This window comes from Muntiacus reevesi, chromosome 9, assembly GCF_963930625.1.
Source record: "Muntiacus reevesi chromosome 9, mMunRee1.1, whole genome shotgun sequence".
In the NCBI taxonomy this organism is placed as follows: Eukaryota; Metazoa; Chordata; class Mammalia; order Artiodactyla; family Cervidae; genus Muntiacus; species Muntiacus reevesi.
The window spans coordinates 71,254,096-71,276,847 of NC_089257.1; the positions used below are offsets into that span (position 1 = coordinate 71,254,096).

The 22,752-nt window shown below is 39.9% G+C and overlaps 1 protein-coding gene across 4 annotated transcripts in view; it reads right to left on the minus strand.

Annotated features, from left to right (window-relative positions):
* ZC3H12C (zinc finger CCCH-type containing 12C) overlaps window positions 1–21,157 on the minus strand; it is a 64,071-nt gene extending 42,914 nt beyond the window's left edge. For 2 of the 4 annotated variants that reach the window (XM_065944129.1, XM_065944127.1), the window contains exon 1: window positions 20,934–21,157. In XM_065944129.1, coding sequence (XP_065800201.1) covers window positions 20,934–20,957 — 24 coding nt within the window. In that variant the 5' untranslated portion in view covers window positions 20,958–21,157. Of the gene's footprint in view, window positions 1–18,651; window positions 18,667–20,310; window positions 20,329–20,933 lie in introns of those variants that run through there. The other 2 variants (XM_065944131.1, XM_065944128.1) reach the window with 2 other exon arrangements.
* Window positions 21,158–22,752: the final 1,595 nt, after the last annotated feature.

Sequence of the window (22,752 nt, forward strand, 5' to 3'; positions counted from 1 at the left end):
GTTGAAACAAGTGTCCTAAAAAGGACTAGTTAGCTCCATGATTTTCACATTTTTGTGCTTTCTGTTGGTGAATTTGCTGTTTAAATGGGCCCCAAGTCTAGAGCTGAAGTGCTAAGTGCAAGAAAGATGCGATGTGTCTTATGAAGAAATACGCATGTTAGGTAAGCTTTGTTCAGGTACGAGTTACAGAGCTGTTATAGGTTGCGAGTTCAATGTTAATGAATCAACAGTGTATACTTAATCAAGTGTCTCTAAACAGTGTTTAGCTTCCCTGGTGGCTGAGACAGTAAAGCACCTGCCTGCAATGCAGGAGACCTGGGTTTGATCCCTGGGTTGGGAAGATCCCCTGGAGAAGGAAATGACAACCCACTCCAGTACTCTTGCCTGGAAAATCCCATGGATGGAGAAGCCTGGTGCAGGCTACAGTCCATGGGCTGCAGAGAGTCGGACATGACTGAGTGACTTCGCTTTCACTTTTTCAAACATGTACAGTAAGGTTATGGACTGATTGGTCCATGAAAATATTCTGACAGGAGGGTTGCAGGAACATAATCTTGTATTTCCTCAGGAGCAATGGTTCAGTATTTGTAGTAACTTCATAGAACATAACTACAGTTGACCCTGGAACAACAGTGGGTTTGAAATGCATGCATCCACAAGACTATGTGATTCTGGGATGGCTGATCTGGAGATGTGGAACCCTGGATCCTGAAGGCCGACTGAAGTTATAGAAGAATTTCTGACTGCACAGACGGTGGGTGGTGTCCCTACTGCCTGTGATGTTCAAGGACAGACTCTTCAAGGAAAAACAAGATTGACTGTAATTTCACTCTCTCCTCAGAATTCTTAGTGACCGTACCCGTAATTTTTAATGCCAGTGTCATTCGGCAAATGGGCGCCTCTTAGGTGCCAGGTCCTGTGGATACAGCAGGAACAAAGCCAGTCCCTTCTCTCACCAAGTTCACAGAGGGGGAGGATGCAAACGATAGACACTACAGAGAAACTTTTAATCAGGGAAGGCTTCTCTGATAAGGTGGTATCTGTGCAGATACCGACATGAGGTGGAAGGAAGGTGTAACAGGCGGAGGCAGGGCTAAGTACAAAGCTCTGAGATGAAAGTGTGTTCACGGGACAGCAAGGTGGCCTCTATGACTGGTGGCAGATGAGCAAGGGGAGGAGTCAGAAAGTGAGGTCAGGAAGGCAAGGTCCAGGGAAGCCGCATCATGAAGAGCTTTGAAGGCCAACGCTTCTCAAAACTTCACACACCATTTGAATCATAGGACAATCTTGTGCATGTATGTGCTTCCAGATACTTAAGAACTGCTTTGACAAGTTTCAACCAAAAAGCTAATGGGAGTTTGATGGAGAGTGTGTTGCAGTAATACTTGCTTAAAAAGCATGAAAGATTATATTGTTTAATCAGGAATAATTTATTGAAATTTCCTCTCTCAATATAGTTCCCTAGATTTCTTTGTAGGGGGCTTATACATTTCTTTTTAAACTTGTCTTAAAATATTTTGCTTTTGTTCTTGCTATGAATGGTGGCTTTTTTCCTTCCCTCATATTTTCTAACTAGTTATTGTTGGTGTCTAAAAAAATAATTATTTTATTCTCATATATGAAACTTTAATGAATGAGGTATCTCAGGGAACTCAATGTTTCTATTAGTGCTTCACTGAGGCTCTTGGGTTTTCCAAGGAATATATAATAGTGTAAAATCATCAGACTGCCTCTTTCTTACCAATTTTTATATCTGTTGCCCCATATTTTTGTCTAATTACATTGTAATGTTAACAGTGATTATTTTGTGTTGTTCCTGATATTAAGAGGATGAGATGGTTGGATGGCATCACCGCCCCAGTGTACATGAGTTTGGGTAAACTCTGGGAAGTGGTGATGTCGGGAGGCCTGGCGTGCTGTGGTTCATAGGGTTGCAAAGAGTCGGACAAGACTGAGCGACTGAACTGAACTGAACTGATATTAACGGGAATGTCTTTAGTGTTTTACTATCAAGCATTATACTTAGCACACAGCACATCACACTGATGGCTGGTTAGGTTGTACATACACATTATACAAAACATACTTTTACATCATGTTGGGCATATTTACCTCCTCATGCTTCAGCTGTAAATAAATAGTTGTTTTGAGATTTAATGAGTTAATACATACAAAACACTTAACACTGGAACAGTGCCAGGCACAAAGTAAGCACTCAATAAGTGTTACCTATATGTAATTATATGTATATAGAGCTATACACTTACATACCACACGATATGTAGCCTTTAGAAAGTTCTTTATAGAAGTATGCTTTCCTTCTACATGAAAGATTTAGGGAAAAAATTAAAAATGTGGATTGCATTAATATATTAAGATGATCATAATCATCTTTGAAATACTAATATTGTGAACTAAATTAACAGATTTACTAATATCAAAACATTTTGGAGGATTATATATGTTGATACTTCCCTATGAATTTTTACATCAATAATCATAAGACTGGTTTGTTATTTTTCTTCTTTTTTACTTACTTGCTTTGCCACATTTGGGTACCACGATTTTGCTAATGTTAGAAAAGGGATATGGTATTCTACCCAAACTCTTTCTCAGTGACAAAGTAATTGCCCCACGTACCAAAGGGAACTAGACTAGACTGGGCCATGTGTTCCTATATATGCACCACTATTTCTAATATCTAATTTACTGGTATTCTGAAACCTGTACCTGACCCCTTACTATAAATTCTAGGACAGAGCTTATTCCAGCATGGTGTTCACAGAAAACAGGATGAGCAAGAGAGAGATCTTATAACGTAATGGCCATAAGAACTGACACCATAACACACCCTCTCCCAGAAAGTCTCCAAATATCCTGGACAAATGACGCAACTGCTCCGTGTCTCCATCTCCTCAACCATAAAACAGGGATAATAACACCACCAAGAGCACAGAGTTGTAATAAATATATAGTAACTGAGAATAGTGCTTGCGTGCGTGCGTGTGCGCGTACGGGCTGAGTCACTTCAGTCACGTCCAACTCTGTGCATGCCTCTACCAGGCTCCTCTGTCCATGGGATTCTCCAGGCAAGAATGACAACAACTGGAGTGAGTTGCCATGCCCTTCTCCAGGGGATCTTCCTGATCCAGGGATCGAAAAATAGTGCTTAGCACATAGTAAATACTAATTCTTATCTTAAAAGTTTATCCTGAAAGTGAAACTTCAGTACAAAACACAGAGAACCTGATTTTCATTATTTTATGTTTTCATTAATATAATTCTAAAGTTCTGACTTTGTTCATGATCTCACAATATGAATTTTGTTAAATTAATAGAATAATTTAGAACAATGTTTCTCAGAGGGAAAGGGGAATAACATTTAGTTTGGAAAAGCCAAAAACTTTTTTGAAAAAAGTTTTTCTTTTTTAGAAGAAAAGCAATTCAAGATTTAAGTGTCATGGAATACTTTGGCTAATAAGGATAATTAGAAGACAATGGTATCAATAAATACGAATATATATGGTGACACATCATAACTAGACTTATCTTGGTGATTATTTTGAGAAGTATAGAAATTCCAAATCACAATGATGTGTAACAGGAACTAACATTGTGTTGTAGGTCAATTATACTTCAAAGCAAACAAACAAACAAAAAAAAAATAGAAAAAGACAGATCAGATTTGTGGTTATTAGGGGCAGGGGTAGGGGAAGGCAGTAAAAAGGTACAAACTTCCAGTTATAAGATAAAAAAGTACTAGGGATGCAATGTACAACATTATAAATATAAATAACACTGCTGTACATTATATATTAAATTTTAGATTAAATCTTAAGAGTTCTCATCACAAGGAAGAATACTTTTTCTATTTCTTTAATTTTGTATCTATATGAGATGATAGATGTTTACTAAACTTATTGTAATAATCATCTCATGATGTATGTAAGTCAAATCTCTGCTGTAAACCTTAAATGTATACAGTGCTACAACAATTATATCTTAATAAAACTGGAAGAAAAAAATATTCCAAAAAAAGAAGGTAATGGTAAAAAGCTTACTAAGGAATATGAGTATAAAAATGGCTGGTTTTTTGGACCTTGGTGGTCCAGTGGTAAAGAATCCACTTGCCAATGCAGGGAACATGAGTTCAATCCCTGGTCTGGGAAGATTCCACATGCCTTGGGGCAACTAAACCCATGCGCCAGAACTACTGAAGCCCACACACCTAGTGCCCATGCTCTGTAACAAGAGAAGCCACTGCAATGAGAAGCCCACTCATTGCAACTAGAGAGTAGCCGCCATTCGCCACAACTAGAGAAAGCCCGGGTGCAGCAACAAAGACCCAGTGCAGTCAAAAATCAATAATAAATTTTTTTTTAATGGCTGGGATGAGGGAAAACAAGGCAGAAATAAAGACATCTATTTCCTGTTTTTTTAAAAAGACTGGCAATCAGTAATTTACAAGAAATACATTGATTCTGATGGTGGGTAGAAGTGAAGGGACATGGAAGAAAATGGAACTAAAATTAGAAGAAAGTATAATAAGCACTTGAAAGGAAACAAAAGTTTTCTTATAGAAAATGAGAAAACATTTCTTTCAGTTTAGCAATGTAGATGGTGGATTGTGGAAAATGATTTTAAAATAAATGGCTGTAGACAATGTTCAGCCATTGCCTCCACTTCTCTCATAATTTCATTAACATTTAATAAAGTAATAAATTAGTATACTTTTCAGAATTAGCTTTCTCTTAAGATCTGTAAGTTACTATAAAAAATTAAAGCCATAATAATTTTCTCCCTTAAATAATTGTTATTTAACAAGTCTTTTATGAAAAAAAATCCTATGACTTAGGAATCTATTTTCTTGATAGCATTATCATTAGATATGAAGTAACTGAGTTCTTATGGCATTTTTGCAGATGTTAGCTAGTTGACCAAATTCTATTTTTAAATGTGCACAACTAATACTTTTTATAATACTCTGGTGAAAGGCAGAACAATAGCAGCCTGGGGCATGCTCACCTAGTTAAACTAAATCAATCAGGTTAAGTCAGTATTCAATGAATTCATGTATTCACTCAAGAAATGTTTATGTTTATTATCTACTATGTTAGATAATATGTTTATCTATGTTTATGATATTACCTACTATGAGAGATACTGAGTGAAGATGAGAGAGGGTACAAACATGAATACAACTGCTACACCAAGGAATATAAATATATTAAAGAAACCAAATCTTCCCGACCCAGGGATTGAACCTGCGTCTCCTGCACTGGCAAGAGGATTCTTTACCACTGAAGCATCAAGGAAGCCCGATATCATGGAATACAAGAGACAAAGACATTGGCTCAGATTTGAGAAAGTTCTGAGAGGTGGATGTATAAGCTAAGAACAGAATGACAAGGACGACACATTCCTATATATACTATTGTGTATGTGTCTGTGGTAGGGCAAGATGTGGAACGGAGTAAGGAATGGAAAGAATGATTTTTCCCTAGAGAAAACAGGATCAAAGGCCCAGAGACATGAAAGATGATAAAATAAATAATGTACAATTATTGCTGCTGAAGAAGAGACTAGAAAGTCAAGAGGTAGATAGTCCATGAAAAGACTTGAATGCCATACTAATGTCTCAAATTTGTTACCTGGAAATTACTGAAGGGTTTTGAAAAAGGGAATGGTGTAGTTCTACCCACATTTTAGAAAGGTAATTAAATCAACTATACACTAATATAAAATAAAACTTGAAATAAAAACAGAAAGAATGGGGAACCACTGAAAGTTTCCAAGAATGTGAATGACGTGTTTCTAACTACATTTTAGGATGGTAATTCCAATTGTAATTAGTTTTGAGGGGCAAGAAACTCAAAACAGATGTTAGGAAGGTATTATGTGATATTTTCTAAGATGAGCCAATGGGTCCACTAAGGATTTGATATTAAAGACTAAACCGGAGAGAGTAACAAAAAATAACTGATGGCATCAAATGATATAAATACACTGCAGAGTGACGAGGACATTGGCTAAGGTGATGAGCGGCCACCAAGGGAGCTGTTTTGGAGGTATGAAGACAGGTGGGGTTAAGAGGCAGCTGCTCCTAACCAAGTTTTTACATCACAGATCCTTTATCAGTCTAATGAAGACTAAACACCACTTTTCCAAGTAATGTTTTAAATGGATAATATAAAAACAGACTGTGATACAAAAAATCAATTGTATTAAAATAGTCATCAAAATACTTAAAAATGTGATACAGTAAAATATATGTCTTTTATTAATACATTAAAATAACAAGATGTAGCAGATCTAATAACTCTCATGATTCAAAAGAAGTTAAAAGTGATAGTTAAGAGTATTTATTTCAACTGTAACACCATAGGGGAACATTTGATTTCTATGGCTGATAGGGAAACATTTGCTGTTATTAAAACTGGACTTGTTGCTTACATTAATAATTGAAACAGTAAACTTTAATTAGAGGATATGAATATAAATACTAAATCTTTTCCCATTCAAATCAGAGAATGCCCAATTTCTATCAATGGATGCTTCAGGGAACCACAGAACACAGGCTAGAAACTCCCAGTTAAGGAGTTAAGTGTGATCTGAAGAAGAGATGACAGCATCTTATTCTTTTAAAGTTTTGCAGGAAAAGAGTAAGATATAGAAAGATATTTTGGTGGGGAGAGATATAAGGTTTTTTTTTTTTGTTTTGTTTTTTTAAGAACTTTAAACCAGAAGAATGGATTCAATGGGGCAGGAGAGGAAAAAAAGGCATGCCCACCTATGTATGAATTAAAGACTAGTAATAAATAAAAGGACAATAACTTAAGAGGAAAAAAAAGAAGGAATAGCAGTGAATTGGGAAAACAGGTAGTGCTAGTGGTAAAGAATCCACTTACCAATATGGGAGATGCAATAGACGTGGGTTCAATCCCCGGGTTGGGAAGATCCCCTGGAGGAGGAAATGGCAACCCACTCGTGTTCCTGCATGAAAATCCCACGGACAGAGGAGCCTGACGGGCTATGGGGTCCCAAAGAGTTGGACACAACTGAGCAATTGAGCACATATTCACATACGAGAAAACAGAGTTGGTTCCATGAAGCAAATCTTGGTTTTTCTTTACCGTGTAATTCTCAGTCAAAATTAGCCAGGCTACCACCCTCAACCCTGCAGTCCTTTCCCAGCCCCACAAGCCCCAGAGGGCCAGGACCGCCCGGGAAAGGAGCGCAAGGTGAGGATGGGCCCCGCCAGTGTTCGGGGCAGGAGGTGCGCTCCGCTCGCTCTTCTGCCTCCTTTTTTTAATGCATCTTCAATTCTTCTTTTTCAGCTCTCAAATACCTAGAGACTCGATGCTGCCGTGTGGCAGTCTAAATACTCCTGTCCTAGTTGCTCCATCCAGTCTCCCCACAAAAATCAAAACTCGAAAAGAAAGATCAGTGCGGGTAGTGTGATGCTTATATGATTACAGAAATCATTAAGCATCTAAGTGTGAAAGATTCTTGAGGAAGGGGTCCAATGGCTACGCTAAGGACAGCTTGTTAAACAAAGTGACTGTTTAGGTAAGACTGATGAGAGACTGTTAAATGTAACAACAGCAGTCTCGGACCCCTTCCTTGTGGGCGCGCCCTTCCTTGTGGGCGCGCCCTTCCTGCTCTGTGCCTGTGTATGTCGTGGGTGCTGTGTGTGCGTGCACACGCACCTGCCTGGGAGACGGGGATGCAGGGAGAATAGAGCCCGTTCACCACACTGCTCCCTCCTGGAAGGGATTCTCAAGCCATTGGGCTTGGTAAGCAAAAGGCTACCATATTAGGAAGCAAAGATCTAGCAATTAAACTATCAGTCTCTAGACTCAGTACTTTTTTTTTTTTTTGGCCATGCTACACACCATGCAAGATCTTAGTTCCCAGACCGAGAGAGAATCAAACCCACACTCCCTATAGTGGAAGTACAGATTCTTAACCACTGGACCGCCAGGGAAGTCCCTAGACCTAGTATTTCTAAACTAAACAACTGATTATTTTATCTTCTAATTCTGATTATTTTTTAAGAGCTACCACAAAAAATTGCAGAAGATGCTAAGTACACATTGACAGGAAAATTATTTCAGGATTTTGACCAAATATAAATCCATGTTGAACTGAATGAGCTTATCCTAGGTGTTTATCATCAAATAAGTACTCGGTCTATTAACTTAAGTACTCATTTGCTATCAATGTGGGAAATAAACATTTACGATCTACCGGTTACTCTGAGGAATGCTCAGGCCCAAGGCTCAGCACCTGGCAGCGCTCTTGCCAAATTCACACTGTGCTTTCTGGCTGGCACTCAGGAATTCCAAGTGCTTTCTCTACCTGCCAGATCTTCACTCAGGTGCCACCCCAGCGTGCGATGGTCTAGAAGCTAAGTTGCAGCTGCCAACCTGGCGTGTGCTTCCCAGCCCTCTAGGCCAGTAGTAAAATTTTCTACATCAACCAAATTCACAAAATTAATTTTGTGAAGTTTTTTTTTCTTATAAGCCAAGTAACTCCTGATGGTTTTTTTTCAGAATCACACTTATAGTAACTATATTCTGAACCTACTCTCTTAGTACAGAAAATCTTTTTTAATTTTTGGATCGGGATTGACTTCAAACATTAGATGCCTCTGATTCCCTATAGACGTTCTTATTCAAAGGGAGAGATTAAAGACCTTAGGACCGCTAAAGAGGTCTCTTTAATGTAATCAAAAGGCCTGAAAGAATGCTGAAAAATAAGTTAATGGGAAATAAAAGGGCAGCAATTTAAGGCATTTTATTTTTCTTACTTAAAGGGATAACCAGAATTGTCTCCACCGTCCATTTTAAAGAATGTGGAATACTTTCTATAATTCTGCAATTTCTCCTGGCCAATCTATTCATCCCATCCAGAAACAGGTCAGGAAAGAACTAGTTTTTATTTCCAAAGCTTTACAATTTGGGGGGTAAGAGTGGGCAGTACCTGGAAGGTGCACCCTGAAATACTTTAAACTAGTAAAGAGCATAGAAATACAGAGCTGCTGGTTCAACTTCCAACCTCAGGAAATCCTAGAACACACACAGAAGGGAGTACATGAGGATCAAGAGGTGCAGAGATCTGCAGGCAGATATGCCCCATTTATGGAACACAAATATTTTTAAAATAAACTGGGAACTTAGCTTATTTTGGAAGTTACACCATCCTATCCTTACACATTGATGACACAAAGCCCTAACAATCCAAAGCATTAGATTTACTTGGTTTATCCATTGGCCTTAAATGATAAAAACCATAAAAACTTGGTATCTATACGAAACAGAAGGGAAGGTGGCAGGGCACAACCTTTAAAAGAATGACATAGCCAGAGGACACAACATAAACTGATTAGAATTAAATGGATCCAGATGGCAGACAAGTCAACTTGACTTGACCTATATCCTCAGTATACACTCATTGTAACACATGAGCAAGCTAAATAACACACCCAGAGGCGCCATGCCAGTTCCAAGGCTGACCATCAAAAGCCAAAACGTGGGCGATGGCCCAATCCTGGAAATCTCAGCCCCTTCCCCAAAAGGGCTGTCATAACCCTCCCACTCATTAGCCTATGAAATTACCCGACCCATAAAGCAAACCACACCACATTTCAAAGGCACTTGCACTCTGTGAAGGCCCACACTCTGGGGAACCGTGTTTCTCTCTGAATAAAGCCACTTCTTATCTGTTACTTTGTCTCTCACTGAATTCTTTCTGTAATGAGACATCAAGAAACTGAGCTTCATTAGGTCCTAAAACCAGGTCTGAGATCTCTGGTGGAAGAGTGTGGACTTTGTCTGGGTTAGAGTCCCAGGCAGGATTTTGGCCAGCTTCGAGTCCCAAACTGGGTTTTGCTAGGTTCAAGTCCTGGCATATGGGTTCAAGTCCCAATCTGAAGTAAATGGTTTCATATACATTAAATCTCTCTACCAGATAACCTGGTGGTTAAAAAAAAATAAAATTATGGACATTAAAAATGGATGACAATAGGGTTATAACCTGTGAGATGTGGTCAAACAGATACTCAATGAAAAAATTAATGGTGTAAATGTATTTAAAAAAAAGAAAGGAATTAAACATTTAAATTACAAAGGTCAAAATGAGCAAACAAACCAAAAATAAAGGCACACAGAAGAATAAAATAAAAGCATAAATAAGTAAATTAGGAAGCAAAAAATTGTAGAAATGGAAAGCTGGTTCTAAATATGAGGGAATAAACTAATAAGTGAATAAATTCCTAAAAACATGACCAAGAGGTTGAGGAACTCTACAAATATATAACAGTAAAAACATAATGTTCAATGAAATGGAAAGCATTCTTTCCATATATCTTTATGCCAATAAACAAGAATCTATAATTGAAGCCAATTTAAGAAAAGGTTTTAAATGTGAATAACCATGGAAGAAATAAAAACTTTAAGATTTATGCCCTCCATTCCATTTCTCACAAAGAATACTATACCTATAGGTTCTATGGGTATGTTCTAGCAAACTCCTCTGTTACTGAGATTTTCTAGGGCACCTAAGAACATGAAAAACATCCCAACTGGCTTTTGAGAATAGCATAATTATGTCGACAAACCTAACAAAGATGGACAAAACTAACCAAATATATGTATAATCTTACTTATACTTTATCCAAAAGCCCTACATGTAAGAAAGATAAGTTATATAGTATATTCAAATTATAATAATACACATTAGCCAGTAGATTTTACTCTATGGTAATAGATTTTTCTAATATTGAACATTGTTAATTCATTTAATCACAAGTAATGATTAAAGACTTGTATTGGATGGATGTGGAAAATGAAACAGACATGAAGAACCAAGAACCTTGAGATTTTTGGTTTGAGCAGCTGACTGCTCAAAGTTGGTATTAACTCTTACAAAAGTGGGGAAGACTTGGAAAGAAGACAGATTTGGAAGGACAAAAATTCTGTTTTAGATAATTTTGTTTCAGATACTAATTGCTATCCAAGTAGAGTTGTCCCAAGGTAGCTGGGTAACAGAGAGAAGTCTGGATTGGAGATAAATATTTGGTAGTCATTAGCACGTAGATGGAGATGGCAATGGTGACCCACTCCAGTGCTCTTGCCTGGAAAATCCCATGGATGGAGGCTCCTGGTAGGCTGTACTCCATGGGGTCTCAAAGAGTCGGACACAACTGAGCGACTTCACTTTCACTTTCGTGCACTGGAGAAGGCAATGCAACCCACCCCAGTGTTCTTGCCTGGAGAATCCCAGGGACGGGGGAGCCTGGTGGGCTGCCGTCTATGGGGTCGCACAGAGTCGGACACGACTAAGCTACAGCAGCAGCAGCAGCACGTAGATGGTATTTAAAAATATAGTATTGGATGGATGGAAAAATGTAGAAAAAAGAGTGTTCAGGATCCAAATTTTAGTAATCTAACAACAGACAGACACTAGATACTAGATAGATTTGTGAATACCATATTTTCATATAGAATATGTTGCTATACTTATCTTTGAAATCAAGCTAAATTAGGATCTTGATACAAAATTATTTAATATAAAAATTAAATTGGTTTGGTTTCCTGCTGGCCTCTGAATACTTCAGTTTCAGTAGCAGTGTCATTTCTGTGATCTGTAAATTATCTGAATCTTTTTTGAGGGGCAGTTGTTTTTAAAGTGTTCTGAAAGCTGCCTCAGAGGCCGAGTAATGAGGGCACTGGGACTCTGACTCTAAGACTTTATTTGAAGAAAGGGTTTTATTCCAAGGGACAAATCTGTTTCATTTACTTTAAATCATATTTTTAAAATATCATGTAATAGTCGACAATGCTGAAAAGTAAAGTGGGTCTCAAAATCTGAGATAAGGATGGAATCATTAAGTGGGCTGAAAGCAGTAAAATTCAGCCTTACTGACATTTAAACCTTACTTAAAATGACTGACTGCATGCTTAATTTAAAAAGAAAATAACATGAGTCAAATGCTGAAAATACATTTTGAAGATGTGCCTAAAAGATACTTAGGAATTTAGTAATTTAAGGGAATCTTCCCATAATACATAAATCTATTTTCAAGCTTCTTATATTTAACATTTATAGATATTTACAGGAATATATGTATGTAAGCAGGGGATACCTATGTCAGGAAACAATAGCCATTGGCATTTAAAAAGTGAAACAATAGGAAAAAACCCATTAAAATCAGAAATAAGCTCAAATACCTATTACTAGTCAATACTGTTCTATGATGTCAACCAATGCAACAGGACAAGAAAAAAAGCTGAAATTGTTAAAAAATTGGTATTATTTTGGGGTCACTATAATAGATCCTGAAAACCGAGACTCAACTGAAAACGTACTGGAAGTAAGTCCTACAATATAACTAACAGTACATAAGAGTTCAGTAGGGGATTCCCAGGTGGCTGGGTAGTAAAGAATCCACCTCCCAATGCAGGAGATGCAGGTTTGATCCCTGAGTCGGGAAGATCTCCCGGAGAAGGAAATGGCAACACACTCCACTATTCTTGCCTGGAAAATCCCATGAACAGAGGAGCCTCGCGGGCTACAGTCCATGGAATCACAGAGTCGGACATGACTGAACACAGGATAACTAGGTTATTTAAAATTGAATAACTTTCTTTTATACCACCCACTACAAAGTATAATATATAGGCATATCAAGTGCAAAATATAGTAAGGCAAAATGTCATTCATAATAAATAATGATTGCTAACATCTCTCAGGGGCTTATACATTATTGGTTAATATCCACAACCATGATATCATATGATATTACCATGATAATAGGTACTATCATCACAATTTCACACAAAAAACTGAGGCTTAGGAAAATATAAGAAATTTGCTCAAGAATACACAAATGTCAGGACAGGAATTCAAATTCAATCTTTCTGACTCTACTGAAGGAGTTTCTTAGCACTATTATGTCATTCTTATCTATCAAATTAACAAAGACAGGTCGTGCAAGGAAACAGTGATGGGTACTGAGAGCAGCACACATGGATTTCTAAAAAGAATATAAACTGGTGCAAATTTTCCAGAGGGCAATTTGCATGATCACATCTATAAATTTCTATCAAATACATTCATAAGTGTGTACAAAGATCTACATACATGGACATTTATCATTGTTCATTATAACAATTAAAAAAATGGTCATACTCTAAATACTTAACAATATAAGCTTGATTAAATTACAGTCCTACTTGAACATGCTGAATGCCACTTGGCATTTAAAATGATAATCACAATATTCATATACAAAAATAATCTTTAAAAGGATATTTAATGATACAGGAAAACATAGTATATTGAATGAACAGTAAGAAACAAAACTACATATGCATACAAATTTTTTAAAGGATGTGTTTATAGTTACTAGGAGAGTTAAAAAAAATTACCAAAACTTTAAGTTATCACTAGGGGAGAATTATGGATCACTTTTTTTTTTTTAACTTTTTCTCTAGTTAAAAAATGTGATAAAATAAATGTGTTAAAATATTTAACTCAAGTGAGAAGTTGCTATCTGACTCAGGGAGCTCAACCCAGTGCTCTGTGACAACCTAGAGGGGTGAGAGGGGATGAGATATGGGAGGGAGGCTCAAGAGGGAGGGGACATATACACCTGTGGTTGATTCCTGTTGATGTATGGCACAATATTGTAAAGCAAATATCTTGCAGTTAAAAAAAATACTTAACTTTAACTCAAAATTTAGTTTTAAAAGATAAAATGAAGTGGTCAAAATAATAGAAATGCCCTTTAGAAAACATATCTATTTGAAACCATTTTCTTCCTATGCATGATACTGCTAATTTTAACACACTTGATGACTTAAAAATTTTATGTTACTTAAGGCACTTTTCTATCTTAGCAAAAATAGAAACACCTACTTTATCAAAATAGATAATTTATTAAACATTTCCAGCATTTTAGATCTATACTAATCATTCAAAATGACAGCAAAATTCCAAGAAGTATCTAATACATAAAATTGCCAACTCAGTGGGAGCAATTCAAGAAAAATGATGACTTAAAGATAAAAAACACTGAGGTCAACAGTGGGAAGGCAGCCTTAATTACATGGGAAACCTGCTCCCTCTAAGTATACAAAACAACAAATTATAAAGTAAAAGCCAAGATTTAAAAATGACCAAAGTTACAGAATAAGGATAAAATTAAGCCCACATAATTTTGAATGGGAAATGAGTAGAGATGACCAAGAACAAAGAACAGAAACTAATTTAGCTTCACCCTAAAAGACAGGAGGGAACAAACTGGAGAGCCCTTTGAAAAATCTAGGGCTTCCCCGATAGCTCAGTTGGTAAAGAATCTGCCTGCAATGCAGGCGATCCCAGCTCAATTCCTGGGTCAGGAAGATCCCCTGGAGAAAGGAGAGGTTACCCACTCCAGTATTCTTGCATTTCCCTTGTGGCTCAGTTGGTAAAGAATCTGCCCGCAATGTGGGAGACCTGGGTTTGATCTCTGGGTTAGGAAGATCCCCTGGAGAAGGGAAAGGTTACCCACTCCAGTTTTCTGGCCTAGAGAATTCCAGGGTCCCAAAGAGTTGGACATGACTGAGCGATTTTCACTTTGAAAAATCCAAAATGTAAACTGACATATTAAAAGCAGTAAATTTGATTTTACAAATATTTTTTAATCTGGTAATCCCAATTACTCAGGATACAAGAGTCAGTGAATAAGTAGACAGAAAAACAAAACAAAATCTCTGTCTAATCAATTCAGTGAATACTGCTAAATCATTTTACAATAACATTAAGTGTCTTCTATGTTCTGGGCACTTTTACATTCATTAGCTTGAATTAGTAAAAACAACTTGCAAAGTACTGAACAAGAAATCAAAGAGAGATTGAGTTCTATCTAGGGTCACAGTCAGTAAAGGACAGAGCTGGAATTTAAACCCAGGTCTAGCTGATGTTGGCTTCCCCACTGGCTCAGTGGTAAAGAATCTGCCTGCAATGCAGGAGCTGCAGGAGACAGTGGGTTTGATCCCTGGGTGGGGAAGATCCCCTGGAAGAGGGCATGGCCACCCACTCCATTATTCTTGCCTGAAGAATCCCATGGATAGAGGAGCCTGGCGGGCTACAGTCCATAGGGGTGCGGAGTCGAACTCGGCTGAGGGCAGTTAGCTTGCACGCTCTAGCTGACATCAGAGGGCCCAGCTGCTCTCTTTCAAAGTAAAGTCTCTCAGTTCTCCAACCGAGGCAATCTGAGAGTCCTACAGGCCTTTAATTGTTGCCTAAAATACTTTTATTTTAGCCATAATATTAGCTGTTGTCATTCACCTTCACAGTCCATATCAGTCATCTGCTTCAAACTAGAGGATGTGAAAATGTCAGCAAGGAACAGCTAACAGCAAGGAGAGATGACCAAAAATCACTGCTATAAATCAATAGAAATCATTGAATGCTGCTGTCATCAACATCTATAATAATAATAATAATAATAATAAAGCTAAACAAGCATTGCTGTCTAGCTAGGATAAATCAGAAATCTTGATAACTTCTGTTCCATCACCTGGAAGATAGGCAAACAACAGTATAAACTTTATCCAATTGATGTACAACCAAATTAGATAAAGTAAGTAAAGTGCTTAACACTGTACCTGGCATAAATTAGTGCCCAATAAATATTGGCTATTATTATGTTTTACAGTAAGTGAACTTAAAGGCTATATGACTTGAAGGTAGAAAAATACAATTCATGGGTATAAATTTTTCTATTTAAAAGTTAAAATGATTTGCTCTTGGAAGATCTTAAGACTAACTTTTAGAAATTCACTTTTATAATAACCTTCCCCAGCTAAGTGGGGTAGATAGGGTTCATTATATTTTTATAGGACAAATGTATACAGCCACTCAAGAAATGACATTATACATTTTAAGTTAATTTTAAAAAGTTGGGTATACCAATTGTGTTATTTGCTCTGCACTGATTACTATGATCATCTCTTAACCATTTCCTGGCTTTTGTTCATCCTACCACATCTCAGCAGATCCATTTAAAGAGCATACTCTGTGGCCTTTAATATTCATGAAGTATCTACGAGGTGCCAAACACTGTAGAAGACTTGGGATAAAACAATAGCCCACAGTCCTTGCCCTTGAGGAGCCTAAAGACCACAAACAAGATAAAGATTCCCAGAGACAGTATAAGGTATGGTTATAAACATTTTGTATTACTGTTAATCCTTACAACAATCCTTAGCTAGTATTTTTTGTTTGTTTTATAGATTAAGAGCACCGGCACAGAAAGTAAAAAAGGAATAAAAATGAAACAGCTAACTATCACTAAATATGCAAGTGCTATAGATGGATTCACAGTATTTTGAAAACACAGGAGAGTAAATAAATAATTTTGCCTAAAGATGGGGGATTAGAAAATGCTTGTGTTTTCAATTTAAAACCCAAGTAAAAATTCTGTAACATATAGATACAGAAATAAAAAAGTAGGAGAGTGTTTATCAAAATATATACAGAAGCTATTTATGGATAAGATTTCAGGTGGTTTTACTTTTCTCTGCTTTTTTCTTAATCAACCTGCTCTACTTTAGTATCTTAAAATATAAGTAGAACAAAAATGAGCTTAAAATTGTGCTAACGCTCATCTAGGAAACTGTCAAGATTTTAAAGTTAATAGTGCATTCACTGTTTATAATAGCCAGGACATGGAAGCAACCTACATGCCCATCAGCAGACGAATGGGTAAGGAAGCTGTGGTACATATACACCATGGAATATTACTCAGCCGTTAAAAAGAATTCATTTGAATCAGTTCTAATGAGATGGATGAAACTGGAGCCCATTATACAGAGTGAAGTAAGCCAGAAAGATAAAGAACATTACAGCATACTAACACATATACATGGAATTTAGAAAGATGGTAACGATAACCCTATATGCAAAACAGAAAAAGAGACACAGAAGTACAGAACAGACTTTTGGACTCTGTGGGAGAAGGCGAGGGTGGGATGTTTCGAAAGAACAGCATGTATATTATCTATGGTGAAACAGGTCACCAGCCCAGGTGGGATGCATGAGTCAAGTGCTCCGGCCTGGTGCACTGGGAAGACCCAGAGTCGTCGGGTGGAGAGGGAGGTGGGAGGGGGGATCGGGATGGGGAATACGTGTAACTCTATGGCTGATTCATATCAATGTATGACAAAACCCACTGAAAAAAAAAATTAAAAAAAAAAAAATAATTGACAACAACAAAAAAATAAAAATAAAAATAAATAAAGTTAATAGTGCATTCAAATATGGAATGAAATCAGCTCTCTCTTTGCTGCTGAGTGTACATATCAATAAGCTTTTCTGGAAAACTTTTTCATCATCAAAGACCTTAAAGCTTATTCTCTTTGATCATTACTTCTACGAATTCATCCTAAGAACACAGATGCAGAAAAAATTTTTACTATGATGTTCAACTCAAGTATGATATTAAAATATTGTGTGTGTGTTCAGTTGCTCAGTACTGACTCTTTGCAACCCTATGAATTGTAGCCTGCCAGGCTCCTCTCTCCATGGAATTTTCCAGGCAAGAATACTAGAGTGGGTTGCCATTTCCTACTCCAGGGAATCGTCCTGAACCACGGATTGAACCTGAGTCTCTTGTGTCTCCTGGACTGGCATGTGGATTCTTTACCACCGTGCTACCTGGGATGTCCATTAAAATATGGGGAGTAACAAATACTGAAATAGGAGAATGATTAAGTAAAATATGTTCTTAGGAAGCAAATGTTTGAAATATTTTTAAGCTCATGAGAAAATCCTTAGTGCATGTTAAATGGGGATGGAAAGATGGAGCACCAAGCTCTATAAACAGTGTTAATTCCAACTATATAAGAAAAAGATACACCTTTTTAGAACCAAATCTATGAGATGATTCCATTATATAGTTTAAATCTCACAATAACAGATATATTTATTAACATGTATTAAGTTAAAGAGACCTTAATATTTGGTTCTTAGCCAACTTGAACCAAATATTCCAACTGGTTGGAACACTTGCTCTGCCATTATTAACTGTGAGACCTCTAGTAAGTTATTTAAACACAAGTTAGTTTGGTTTCCCCATCAGAAAAAAAAAAAAAGTACCAAAACACTTCTTCATAGGAGTGCAGTAAGTATCAGATGCATTAAAGTACGTACAGCACTTAGAACAGTGCTTGGCACAGCGTCACCTACTATTATCTCAACCTATAATAACCAAGTGAGATCTAAGCTGAGGTCTGAGTAATGAGCTGTGAACAAGGCAAAAGGTGAGAGGGACTACAGGAAGAATATTCCAGGCAAGCAGGAAGAACTTGGGATTTTTATTCCCTATCCACCTTTAGAGATTTGGTAATTTATCTTAAAGGCAGAATGCTTTGAATGTTCAGACATCTGCTTATGGGTTTTACCTGATGCTAGTTCACTGGGCATAGGAATTATCATGCATCTTTAAATTTTCAAACTATACTTATCAACATACAAACACACAATGATACACATTTTAAAGAACAAACTAAAAAACAGTATCACAGGAAGGCAGAACTACCCAGTAGTTAAGGGATGACTTTCAAAGTCAGACTCAGGTTCAAACTCCCTTCTGCAATTTACTAGATAGATGTGTGACTTTGAGCAAGTTATTTAAACTTTCAGTCTCCGTTTCCTCATCTGCAAAATGAAAATAATAAAAACAAAGAATAAGCATGACATTGGCCTATCTGTGCACAATTGTTCAGCTACCCAGTCGCGTCCGACTCTTCAATAGCTATTATTATGTTAGCTATAAAAACCAAAACAAAGTTAGAGAACTGATATCTCATCACAGACCTGAAAATTATCTGTATGCCATCAGATCCAAAATACAGTTGCTCAGTCATGATATCCACTGAATACCTGGGTTCCAATTTGGCAGATATAATCCATGAAAACATAGCTTCAGAGAAGCCAGTAACATAAAATAGGATACTTTTATTAGTCCAGTAATTAAAACAAAAACGTAGTAAAAGGAAATGACTAATAAAAACTCCCATCAGCATACAAACATTCCAAGTTTCTGTTTCCTATCTTTTAATATTTTCCATTATAATAAACTAATTTCATTAGACTTTCGTTTTTAAAAGCAGTTTTAAAAAAGTGGCCTCTTTTTTGTTGTTTTGTTTAAAAGTTCATTTTACTTTACATATAGTGTTTAAGTACTTGTGTGATGCTGGAGGTAAAAATGTAACTTACTTTGAAAGTAAAATGCATTTTTAAACTAAATAAAATACTCAAACATTTGAAATTATAGATACACAGTGAGTTATTAGACCATTCTAATTTTTAGGGTACCTTCAAGTAGACAGATTAAGGTAATTTAAAATCAGAATGCCAAACTGGAAGAAAACAGGTGAATAGAGAGGCAAGTCTGAAGTAATCTTCGTGGGGTTATCAACAGTAAGACAATTTTACAAATACTTGGTGAAGCTATCCTTATATTCAAACAACAGATAACACCAAAATTGAGAAAGTGCTACTAAAATTGCATATGTGATTAAGTAAATCAAAGTCATAGCCTCAAACCCTAAATATACTGACTTTAAAAAATATATAACACATTATATTCCTTGTGGTTTTAATAAAGTCCAAAAACTTGTATGAGGCATATCACTGTTTTCCGTTTATAATATGCATTAGAAAAACTAAATGAGGAAATAAGAGAACTGATGAACTTTCTCAAATTTCTAAATATACTGAGCCACAAGTATCTCTGCAACTATTCTAAGATGATTTAAAAAAAAAAATAAACCTGAATCAATAAGCGTCTCATGGGCATGGGGATATTCCAACACAATCTTGCAACCAATAGGAAAACTTTCCCTAAATCTGGATTAGTATTTCATCCCTTTATCCATCACAAACCAGGATTGCTAACGGTTACCCAAACGACAAGATACCCAGTTAGGCTAATCAGTCCTTGAAAGCTTTAGGCTGTTTTTAAGGACCTCAAGGGGGTAAGGACGAGGCAGTTAAGGGAAGAAAAGCAGGGTTCATTTCTCCGAGTTATATCTGTAACACCTCTTTGTAGGGAGTTTAACGTGGGAACCGGCCCAGCTGAATGAGCGCAGGGCGAAAATGAGAATTCGTCTGGAGATTGAGCTAGGGGTGCAGTCAGGATGGGAGGACAGAGGGGATTTCGCCACGGCCCGCCTGGGGGCGGCAGTTTGGCTGGACCGACGGATAATAAAAATCGAATGGCTGGGGCTGGGTCAGAGCGTTCGGATGCCGCCTCACCCCACAGGCGCTCCGGGTCCGAGCTGCAGCAGACTGGCTGCGGGTCCGTGTCCATCCGGGGCGCCCGGGCCCGCCTCCATGTTCGGCCGGCAGTGGACCAGAGCCCTAGGCCTCGGGGCCGGGGTGACCGGCCTCATCTCGCCCTACATCCCCGGTGGGGCCGGCTCTACCCCCGAGGGGAGGATGCGCCGGGCTTTCCGCTCGACCCCGCCCGAGCCCCGGGAACGGCCGGGGCGCAGGGACTCGACCTCCCGGGACCCGGGCCTCCCGGGGCCTGGAGCTGAGCCGGCGAGGCCGCCCCGGGTCCCGGCCCCTTCGCCCAACGCTCGGGCGCGGCCTCCCGGCCCGCAGCCCTCCCGTCGCCCGGCTCCCTCAGGAGGGCCACGGTCGGTGCGATCCGCCCCTCCACCCCCTTCCCGAGGGACAAACCTGGGGGCCGCTACCCGGCAGGGCCGACCCGGCGAGGGAGAGGCGCGCGGCGGCGGGCCCGCAGCGACAGCAGCCACCTCGGCCCTGCCCGCTCGGCGCCTCGCCCGCCCGCGGCCCCTGCGCCCCTTCCCCGGCCGGCCCCACGCGCACCCCACCCGCCACGCGCGCGCGTCCGGCTCTGTTGCTCAACCTACTTGCAGCCTCTCCTCAGCGGCCATCACCACATGCCCGGGAAGCCGGGGCCGCCCCAGGTCCCGCTGGCGGGCGGCCGCGTCTCCTTCAGCCCCAGGCCGCCGCTAGGGCGCCGGGCGAGCGGGAGGCTCCCCCATTGCCGCCCGCCCGCCCGCCGGCCACCCGCCGGGGCCCCGGCTCGGCCCGCCGCCCGCGCCGCCGCTCCGCGAGGAGGGCGAGCCAGTCTCTCCCGCGGCCGCTTCGCCCCTCGCCTGCCCGCCCGCCCGCAGCCGCAGCCGCAGCCGCTGCGCCGCCGCTTCCTCCTCCCCTTTCCTCTTTTCCCTTCTCCTTCGTTTCGTCGGGAGCCGAGCTTGGCAAACCAGCACCTGCTGCTGGAGATCACCGAGAACTGAAACAGGAAACCCCAGCCCAGGGGAAAACCCGGGAGGCGTGGAGAGGGGTGAGGGGAGCTGCTGGAACCTGTCGGGCTCGGCCGGGCCCCTGCGGCCATCCGACGTTCCCGCGCCGCCTCGCCTCGCGCCCGGCCCGGGGGTCCCGACCTCCCCGCCCCGCTCTCCACTGCCCGGGCCGGGTGGGCGCCCCTCGGCTCGGGTACGCCTCCTCCACCCGGCAGTAACACGGATCATTCCCTGGGCGGCCAAGGGAATCGCTGTCTTCCTTTCCCGGTGCTTGTTTGCTTATTATCAGTATTCCGTAATGAGGGGGTAAAAAACCACACCCGGCAGTAGCAAGACCAATACGGGAATTTATTAATAAACAAATGAAGCTGTTGGGATTTCACCCAGGGGAAGGACTTCTTGCAGTAAGGAAACTGGCCCTGTTGGAAGTGGCAACATGTCAAAATGGAGGCGAAAGCCAGGTTGAATTCAGACTCTTTCCTGAGGTTGGGAGGAGACAGCAAAGGTGGGAGCTGCGAGTGTGAAAGCTCTGAGCGCATCGGGCCTTTCTACTTCTGCGGAATGTCCACCATCCAGCACGGCCTAGGCCAGCGTTTCCGCGGTGTTCAAATTGGCTCACTCACCTGCCTGTGCAATTGTCTCCTGACGCCTCACTCCCAGCCTTGGGCAGGAGGCGTGAACTTTTAGAGGGAGAGGGAAAGGGCCGTCCCTGGATTGTGCCCCTCCCAGGGGTCACAGACCAGCCAGCTGCTTTAAGTGCCTTATCTCATTGAAGTGTTACCACAGCCACCTGAGCTAGGTGTTATAATCCCCCTTTTCCTACAGAAGACAGATGAGAAAAATTTCCCGAAATGACCCTCCTTGCAGAGGAGGGAGCCAGGTCCGTCTTCATCGAAGGCACGTATTTGTTTCAGGGGACCTTGAATCACACTTTTGATCACACTATTCACCTTTTAACAAAATTATTTCTTGCCTCTCTGAATTGTTTTCAGTAGGGGCATGCTTTCTTTAAGCCTGGGTTCTGCTGAAGCTGATTGGACTGCTTAATGGTAGTGATATCTGTGATGTTTACTGGGGTTCACACTTTCCAGTTTCTCTGCTTTTTAAAAATAGCTGTCTTTATGGCTCAGTTGGTAGCACAGATGCCTCCACCTCTTTGGCCAGCATCTGTTACTCTAGCTATGGATGATACGGGGTCCCAGCTGAGAGTATCCCTGCTGGCTGGTGTTCATGGCACAGTGACACTGCAAGATGAAAGGTGAGCATCTCACTGAGTCTGCTTTCCGCTACAGTAGGCCAAGTCTTGGGGCCTAGTAACTGAAACAGTAGACCAGTAGGCTTCTTTGGGGGCATATGTGAATTCTGTGGTCTACATTTGTAGTACCACGTTCAGAAGTTTGGCAACCTGCTCTCTGCCGCCAGG